At 34.8% G+C, this 10,278-nt stretch overlaps 1 protein-coding gene across 3 annotated transcripts in view; it reads right to left on the minus strand.

Moving 5' to 3' along the window:
- Cbl (E3 ubiquitin-protein ligase CBL) overlaps positions 1-10,278 on the minus strand; it is a 118,844-nt gene extending 108,566 nt beyond the window's left edge. For 2 of the 3 annotated variants that reach the window (XM_074109906.1, XM_074109904.1), the window contains exon 1: positions 9,378-10,278. In XM_074109906.1, coding sequence (XP_073966007.1) covers positions 9,378-9,919 — 542 coding nt within the window. In that variant the 5' untranslated portion in view covers positions 9,920-10,278. The remainder of the gene's footprint in view (positions 1-9,377) is intronic. The other variant, XM_074109905.1, reaches the window with a different exon arrangement.

Raw genomic sequence — 10,278 nt, forward strand, 5'->3', positions numbered from 1 at the left:
ATGTGTTGCTTCATTTACCTCGCCTCGCTCCGCTCAGCTGTTTTAACCAGACGTGTGTTAGATTATATAGAATACTCAGTAGTTTTAAGTAACCTTTGTAAACCAGTATGTCATGAATTTATGTTCATACGTTCCAATATTTTTCTCACAATAAAGTTAATAAATGAAATACTGGTTATTTTGACAATAATGTAAACGGAATGAAGTTAATTTAATATTTCTTTAATTTACACATCGTTGATATTATTACAAAAATAATTAATTGAATATTTGTTTAAATAAGTTGCTCATATTAACTACATGAGAGAACTGTCAACGCAGAGCTCTCTTGGCGGGAGTGGAAGAAACACGAGATTCATTTTGTAATTCTTACTTGAAAAATAATAATGCCACGTTAATGTATGTCTGCAGTTTTATTTAACTAGAAGAGTTTTCACGTGTGCTGTTTGAGGACAAGTAAATGAAGCGCTTCTATTGGTTCATGAAAATTTGAAAAATTCAGAATGGTAGTAAGTATATCAAACTTTCAAGGAAAACTATAACGGCTAAGTTTGCTTGAGAATTAGTAGTTTAAGAGTAAATAGCAGCCTAAGGTATAAAATATACCTAAACTTGGAAGATTCCGTATAAAATACGAAATCCTTAGAAAATATGACTTAATTATTTTGTAATGGCTACGGAACCCTATTTTGGGCGTGTCCGACACGCTCTTGGCCGGTTTTTTTTTTTTTAGATTTGGACGCCCCGAAATTCAACATTATGACCGACCCAAACGGAGTGAACGAGCGAATCCTTACTACTCTTTTAACCGATACTTTTTAACACTACCTAATAGAAAGCATAAAGCCTAAAAAATATGAAAACATAGGATTGTTTTAGACTATCGCGGTCATTACTAATTTTATGATTTAAATTCGGGGTTTGTTCCGCGTACCTTGATTTTAGAGAAGCTTCTCTTTTTTATTTTTCTATTTTAGTTTTCATATTCTGTGAAAGTACCTGCGTGACCGAGCATTGTTCGGGAGATAACTCAAAAACATGCGTTGTTTCAGAGATAAAACCAACCAAGCTAAATCGATTAGTCGCCTTCGAAAACTTATCAAATTACTTGGAAACCGTTAGAGCGGTTACCGAAATCCTCGAAATAAATAAATAAACAAAAATTGCACTTTTAAAGTTCACGTTTGCAGACTGGAATAAACCACATTAAATGTGTATTTTTCCGTCATTTCCAGAAGCATTAAAATTGGACCTGTATGAATTGTCCATCCAGAATAATCCAGATTCACTTATTTATATTTTGCTGAGTAAAAACGGAGATATTCTGCATTAATAAACAAAGTGTTTATGTGTAAATGTGCAAAAGGCTTACAATAACAACGGCTAAAAACAATCATAATAGTCAGTAAGTAATTCTTGGATAATTTACAGCTTTTTCCAGTTTCCCATGATACAATGAAGCCCAATGGGAACATAGATTGTCTCAGGTTTTCTGTAACTCCTTCATAAAAGTATGTAATTGTTTAGAATGTGATAAATACGTCGCCTATTAGGTATGACAGGTGATTGCGTGAGAACCTGTAAGAATGTATCTTTTACTGAGAAATTAATTACCTAACTATTTACAGGTATATTATGACAACCAGAAATGCAAACTTTGCCAACGAGCTATGGAGTACAGCACAATAGGGGTGAAAAGAAAAGGATTGATGGTATCCGAAACGGTTCTCTATCGTTTGCCCGAATTTCATGTGCCCGAATGTATCGTTTTCTAGAATTTTCATTGACCATAAAGTAATTTATTTCTGAAATAGTAATTTCTTCAGAGTTGATGTTAAACTAATCTAACCTAACCTACTGCATTCTATACGATGACATAAAAAAAATCTGAAAACAGCACGGTTCTATATATTTTATGGCAAACGTTGGTATGGCAAGTGAAATTCGGGCAAGTAAAGGTAAACGATCCGAAACACCACATTCCGCTCCATAACTCGAATAGCTGATGTTAGAAAAGCGACCACTAAGCACAAGCTCCGTGTCCACCAGAGATGTGCGAGGATGTGTTACGAGGTATGTGTTTTTCATGAACCAATAGAAATGCTTCATTTACCTCGCCTCGCTCCGCTCAGCTGTTTCCACCAGAGGTTTGCTGTGCGAGAATAGGTAAATGAAGCGTTTCTATTGGTTCGTGAAAAATACATTCCACGCAACACCTCGAAAAGCGATCGCCAGACTTAAATGGGACTAAGATGGGGGCACACAGCCACATAGTGGGCACAGCACGACGGGCACCGACGGCAAGGCAGGCCGAGGCGGAGATGGCGAGATGACCCGGACGCAGAACTGAGCGAGTGGCCAAATATAGCTCTGGATAGGAAGGTGAGGAGGTCAAGAGAGGAAAAGAGGCAGACCGTTGGAAGACAGAGAGATACGACTTGCTGGGATGGGAGGCAAGAATTCGCATTCTCTTAAGGAATGAAAAGCAAAAGATGATGCGCCATTGACTAGCATTGGCACGCAAAATAGACCACATAAGAAAAAATTAAGTAACTAGTTTTTATCCGCGGCTTCGTACGCATAAACCCTCAGTTCCAGCAGTAGAATTTAAATTCCGGGATTTTACTAAATTCCTTGGGAATTCCCAAAAATTAGATCATGTTTTTTTTATTGATGTTGCATTAAAAACAACCATGTTAAATTTCATGACTGCGGTTCAGACTTGAAGATTTTATCCCAATACTTACTTTAAGAATACAGGGATAAAAAGTAGCCTATATACTTATGTGTTATTCCAGATGTCCATCTTTATATCAAATAAATCCGTCCAGCCGTCCATTTATAATATTAGTAGGAAGTAGTATATAAACTAAATATCTTGAATGATTTCAGTGTGAGATTGCCTGCTTGCCGGCTTGGGTGTTTGTATTTCTTCACGCACAAGAATGCTGTAGGAATCTAACATTCGCAAACAAACCAGCATTCAACAATGGCGTGACAACAATCAGTGTTATGGCTTATTATCATATTTGAGCGTGATAAATATTTACTTAATTTTCAAAGTCTACTATGGGGGAGGCTTATGTCTAACAGAGGAGACCTAAGGTTGATAAAGTACGACTTAACTTGTAAATCTTGTAATTGCCGTCCAGGAATGAACGACATAAATGTACGACCTGTTGTAATAAGGGTTTCAACTATCAGGTTGCGCATTAGTGTTCATTCTAGGTCGACAAATACGGCGTTGTACACTAACCGCACGCACCTGTGTGACCGACTGAGATTGCAGAGCCTTAATCATTGGAGTGGAGCTAGAGTTGAAATTTAATATTCTTTAGGATCTAGGTGCACCTAAAGGGATATTTAAAAAAAATCGAACAAAAGAAGGCCCGGACTAAGCTAGACTGAAATAATGTAGCTTTCTATTACTGAAAGAATTGTCATGAACTAGCTGTTGCCCTATTACTATGAAATTTTCCAGGATAAAAATGATCTTAGGTCCTTCCCACAGCCTCACAATTTCATCTAAATCGGTTCAGTTGTTTTATTGTGAAGAGGAAACTGACAGAAGTACTTTCGCATTTATGATTATAATATTGGTGAAGTCAGAGATCAGAGACCTACATACAAATAAACAAAGTTCACCTTTACATAACATTATTAGTTATTACTATAGAAGTAAGTATAGATCTAATTGCTGTGAGCTATAATGTTTTTAATTACTAAGCATTCTTAATCCAGACTATGAGTTATTACATTATGACAGGATAGTATATCTGAAGGCCACCAGATATAATAGATACAATAAATAGAGCAGCAAACAGGTGTATAAGTACTTCATAATAGTTTAGGCAGTGAAGATTATTATATTATAATTTATTGATACTGGCATTACTTCGAAAATTTGAAAATAAACTTAATATAGTTTAAATGCATTTAATATGTTTGTATATATATACATGTATATATATATATATATATATATATAACTTTTTTAATTCCTTTAACTTTAACAGAGAGCTCAGTTTATTGATAGAAATGTATTATTTATTTATTTAATTTGGTCTAAAATGCCTGTGACCAAAACGGCTTGACAGAATTTTACGAATTGTTTTGTGTACAGGATAGTATATCTGAAGGCCACCAGATATAATCTATATTAATAATTTCGTCCAGGGGTACGGTAGACTCGAACGAAATGCACATCAAATTGAAGTGCGTAAAAAATTAGTCGATCCGAGTCGACAAACATATATCCGCAAAATTCGGATTATGGAGAATTTCGTTAAATTCTAATGGCACTGACAAACAAACCGCAGTCGCCATCTTGGGTAGTTAATAAACGTTCCGTTTCATACTAGCTAGCTCTTAGATACGGCTCGCCTTCAACACATCGCGTGCGTCACGCCAAAAAGTATCCATTACAAAGAACTGTGACTCATGTGACTGTGTAAAACGAAACATCTTGCCGGAAAACTTGAATGGATCTTATCAAAACTCAAAACTATCACCAACTACCTTCAACTATAACTATCTTCAGTTGTTGACGTTTGTTCCGAGTCGACAACTTGTAGGTGGAAAATTCGGATTTAGCGAGTATTTTTCAATAAAAAATGGAATAAATTACTGAGTATATATAATGGCGTTGCGAGTAAACATGTCAAAGTCATCACATCAAAGTGGCGTGAGTGTCACGTCATCACGTGTCACAGGTTTGCATTTCGTTCTCCATTGTGACCTTTTAAGGGCCCCACACACGGTACGATTCGTCGATTTTCATCAGATCGATCGTACAGACGGATCGTACCTTATATGGGGCCCTTTAGGTCTAATTTCTTTGATTATGAGACAGACATACGTAGTCGGTCCCAAAGTTCTGTCACTGGCACATTATTTTTAAATTTAAAACATGATTTTAAGAAAATTTGATTGAATTCCATTTTTGAATGTTTGTCAATTATTTTAAAACAATAAACAGTCATTCGCTGCAATTTCTCACGATGGAGTGGACGTTGAAAGAAAACCGAATAGCTGTTTTAGCATTGCACCGCTGTGGGCACTCGCCAAGTACCATTTTCAAGTTGCTCAAAAATGTAAATATAACGCTTAGGTTTGTGTACCGTACGATTGACAGGTACAATGAAGTCTCCAGTGTTGAGGACAAGAAAAGAATTGGCCGGCCTCGCTCCGTACAAACACCAGCAGTGATCAAAGCGATCAAGGCACGCATAGCAAGAAATCCTGTCCGAAAACAGAAGTTGATGGCTTTGCAGATGGGTGTCAGTAGAAAAACCGTCAAAAAGGTTTTAAACGAAGATCTTAGTCTGCGAGCATACAAAAAATAGAGTGGGCACTTACTTCATCATCCCAGCCTATATACGTCCCACTGCTGGGCACAGGCCTCCTCTCAGATCGAGAGGGCACTTACTTAATGCCCGTCTAAAAACAATAAGGTTTAAAAGATCCCGGAAGTTGTTAAAGCGGTACGCGAAAAATCGACACCGTGATATCCTCTTTACAGACGAAAAGATTTTTAATATTGAAGAGAAGTACAATAAACATAATGATAGAGTGTACGCTAGGAGCTCTGAAGAGTATTCTCTGATCTTATTACGGGCCAACTGAGGTTCATTTTTGCGAAAAAGGGGTCAAGATCAGTGCGAAAGTGTACCAAGAGACGGTTTTGGATAAGCATGTCAAAGATCTGCCCAACACGCTATTTTCAGGTCATAATTTTGTGTTCCAGCAGGATTCCGCGCCAGCACACAAAGCCAAGACCACTCAAACCTGGTTTGGCCGTCAAAAAATCGACTTTATAAGACACGAAGATTGGCCTTCCTCCAGTCCGAACCTTAATCCTCTGGACTTTAAAATTTGGCAGGTCTTAGAGGGGAAGGTCTGTGCTAAACCCCATAAAAATTTGGAGAGCCTGAAGTCATCTTTAAGAAAAGCAGTCGCTGAAATAGACATGAAAATGGTGCGTGCTGCGATAGACGACTGGCTGCGCCGATTAAGGGCCTGTATTAAAAACAAGGAAGTCATTTTGAATAATTTTAAGTACTTAAATTAATTTTTTTATTAAATGTACTTTAAATTGGTATATAATTTATTAAAAACTGATTGGTACTTTTGTTTTTATTATTGTTTTCATTTGTGGCAGAACTTTGGGACTGACTACGTAGTTATTTGGGCAAATAAGATTTAGGAGAAATATCTACTGGTGAAATACCGATACGTAGGTTAGCCGTTAAAGTGTTTGTGATATAATTAAGGCTGGGAATATACGTCAGATTTTTCGATAAGTACGACAGTCTTTACTGGCAAAAAATTTTTTCAAACATATTATTATGAGTCTACATTTTACCGAGCGAAGCCGGGTTTTCATCTAGTAGATACAATAAAATAGCAGCAAACAGGTGTATAAGTACTTCATAATAGTTTAGGCATGTGAAGATTATTATATTATAATTTATTGATACTGGCATTACTTCGAAAATTTGCTTTGAAAATAAACTTAATATAGTTTAAATGCATTAGTTTAATATGTTTGTATATATATATATATATATATAACTTTTTTTAATTCCTTTAACTTTAACAGAGAGCTCAGTTTATTGATAGAAATGTATTATTTATTTATTTAATTTGGTCTAAAATGCCTGTGACCGAAACGGCTTGACAGAATTTTACGAATTGTTTTGTGTATGTTCGGTAGGTCTGAGAACAGGATGTAAACTATTTTTCATACTTCTACGCGGACAGTCGCGGGCAACAGCTAGTATACATATAATAATTAAATATTCAGACATATTGTGAAATATCATCAGGCGATCCGTTTGCTTGTTTGCCCCCTATACCATAAAAAAAAAATAAAATGAACAAACTTAACATATTATGACATTGACATGATACAAAAGAGAGACACTCAGTCACTTTTTTATATACATAGATAAGATAGATATTTGAATCAAAGTATACATATGGTTTTTTTTTACCATACAATATACAACGGCAAAACCTACAGACTCTGGCAAAATTGTCCTCCGATGGACAAAGCCACATTTGTTTTTTTTTTAATCCGTGTTTAATAATACGTCTAATTTAATTAGAAAAAAAAATAAGATTTTTGTTTAAAAAAAAACAACAAAACATACATATTAATTAAAATAAAAAACAACTTGTTTATAAACTTTAAAAAGTTAATATTATTGTTAAAAAATTAAGGACCTTTTCCACTGTTTTACTACATACAGTAAATTATTGTCATTCTTAATTATGGGTTATTCAAGCATTTTAACAGCCTCAATTTTCACATGCTCACATTTTTTTATGAATGGAATTTAATTCGATAGCATTATAGATTATTATTAGGCGTCTTGTACTTCTACAAGATAACCTGGAAAATGTAACAGAATCTTCTACCATGACATCTAAAATAAATATGCCCACGAAAAAAAAAGAAATGCTTGAATAATGAACCATTTCTTTTTAACAGTAAGAATGTCTCAAATATACAAACATGCATGGAAATCGTTTATAAAGAATAAAACTACATTATTCCTATTAAAAAACTACCAACAGGTGTGACTGTGTGCGCAGGTGTATTCTGTCAACAGTGAATGTTGACTCTTGACATTCTAAAGTTATTGACAGTACTTTGTTAATTGTTTAAGTGTGTTTAGAACCTCTGTGTACCACAGTTGTGGACACAAAAGGTCCTTTGAATTTTAAAATAAGAAATACAATGAAGTTTATATATATATATTTGTTTTCATAATTTTTAATTTATATAAAATTAAAAATCAATCAAATTAATCGAAATAAATCAATAAAATAAAAAATATATATAAAATAGTAATGCATGAAAAATAAAATGTACATAATAAGTGAGCATGCTTGTTTTATGCTCTTGTTGTATAGTCTGTCCAAAAAGAGAAGAAATTAAAATGTGGCAACACTGTAGTGTCATCCCTTTCAAACCCTGTCAAACCAAAAAGGGAGGACACTACAGTGTTGCCACTTTTTAATTTCTTCTCTCTTTTGACAGACTATACAATCTACTATTTTTTAATGAAGTACAAACTTTGAAAGCACTGCACTCATGTTCAAAACATCAACAAAAAGTTTTTGTTGTGTAAATGCGTTTTCTCGCAAGAAAAAATCTGCCCTCCATTTCTACATAGATCAACAGATTTTGATTTCTGTTAACTTTAGTGGAACCATCAACAGGTTGAATGAAGTTATGTTGTCTAAGACACTTGTGTCCTTACTCTTACCATTTCTACAATAATAAAAAAACATAATTAATTAGATGCAGTAATACAGTGTAAACGGTTCTTAATTAATGAAGCTTTATAAGGTCCTTAAATTTTTGAATTATATATTTCGCATTTTTTTTTAAGTAGCCAGTATAGTGTCCCACTGCTGGGCAAAAGCTGCTCTGCTGCTGCTCTCTAATTTCGGTTTTCGACATGTGTAATTGTAAATAATAGATAAAACATAATATTTTATGGTATCAAAAATAAAATTAAAGCATTCAATATTCTACTTTCCATAAGAATTAAGTTTTAAGAGGCTACCCGAGGTTTTCATCAATTTTTGAATTGTATCTCCTACTTAGATAGAATTAAAAGTCAAAGGGCTATCGGTTCTTCAATCTTTTATCTCCATTTTGTCTACCGGATTTTGAAAAAAATGCATTAAGAACATTGTCTAATAAAAATTTTATTTTGTATCTCTATTGACGTGAAAGATCTAACATACTCAAAATCAACATATTTGGGTTTGTCTTTGACGTCTCTAAAAACGTGTCTAGGGTTTTCAAAAGTTATGGCCAAGCCAAACCAGTTTTTTGGCCTAAAATTGCTCAACTTTGATGCCAAATATCTCGAAGACAATGAACTTTGAAGTAAATATGGGATACTATATTGCTTAAAGCTGTTGTTGTTAATATAATAAGCTACAAAAAACATTAGAAAACTAACAAATTCAGATCGAAGGTCATTGGGGCATGGGATCCCTTTAAGCAGGGCTTGCTTAGAATCAAATTGAAACTTAAACATCAATGTACAAAAAGTAAAAATATCTCCTAAACGGTGGCATTTTCATACTATTTTAATAATCTAATTACCGGCCATTTTGCTGTCAATATGTGATTTTCTTCTAAAAACGTCAAAGTGCAATTGACAAATACAAATTATAACTGTAGTTGAAAATGAAGTAGAATTACTGACTAAGCAAAACACACAAATGTCTTTTAAAATGATGGTATTCAAAAATAAATGCAACAATCATCTGGCTTAAAATGAAAAAATATAAATAACCTTGTATTGTGTTAATAAACACTGAGTTCCAATGTCTTAAAGTGATAAACCTACCTGTTCCCGAAGTTAGTCTTCCAGAATTCAGCAGCATCACTCTTGGTGATGCGGAACTGGTCTCCTGCAAACGTTCCATTCGGAAACATGGCTTTGAGCTCGCTCAGCATGTGACTAAAAACCAAACTCAACTTCGTCAGATTCCGTCTATAATGGGAATTCTCATCAAACATCTTCTCTTTGCCCTCTTTGAACAATTTGATGGCTTGCTTGCACTTCCTTATCAAATTTATAATAAATATATTAAAATGTTCATTGCTATTCAGCGCCTGCATATTGTCCTCGTATTTAGAATAAATAATTCGCAAACGTTGATATGTATCAGGCAAAATATCTAGAATAAACGGAGGGCTGTTTTTCAAATTCATTTTGTGATGCTGGCAAAGCTTGACAACTTTATCCATCAGCTCCCAGGTTTTGTTCAATGTCCTCTTGTCAGTTGCCAGCTTCGTCGGACACACGGCACCTGAGAAAGCGCCGTGCAACTTCGAAATTAATGACGAGATGTTTTTCTGTTGTGATTTCGGACGGGGGGCCGCCATATTGTAAAGTCCGATGACATACAAATGAAAACAATTACAACGAGACACTGAACTCAAAACGCATGTACATCACTTAATAATTAGAAGGTCCAGCATGGCTTTCTCATTATCACATGAACACACCACATTTACGGCACAATTATATACACGACAACGATCGCCCACTGACACATCTCCGACGCGTATGACAAATTGACAAATTTATGAATTAACTTTAGTTGCGTTTCTACTACGGCACGGTTCGAGTATTTATGCAGTTGGCCAATCGTAGCAAGGACCGCCTTCTTGAATGTGGGTTTTGATTGGCTAAATGGCACACGCATAGGTCTCAGAGGCGCAAGGAAAACATACTACACTGC

This window comes from Choristoneura fumiferana, chromosome 29, assembly GCF_025370935.1.
Source record: "Choristoneura fumiferana chromosome 29, NRCan_CFum_1, whole genome shotgun sequence".
NCBI classification, from domain to species: domain Eukaryota; kingdom Metazoa; phylum Arthropoda; class Insecta; order Lepidoptera; family Tortricidae; genus Choristoneura; species Choristoneura fumiferana.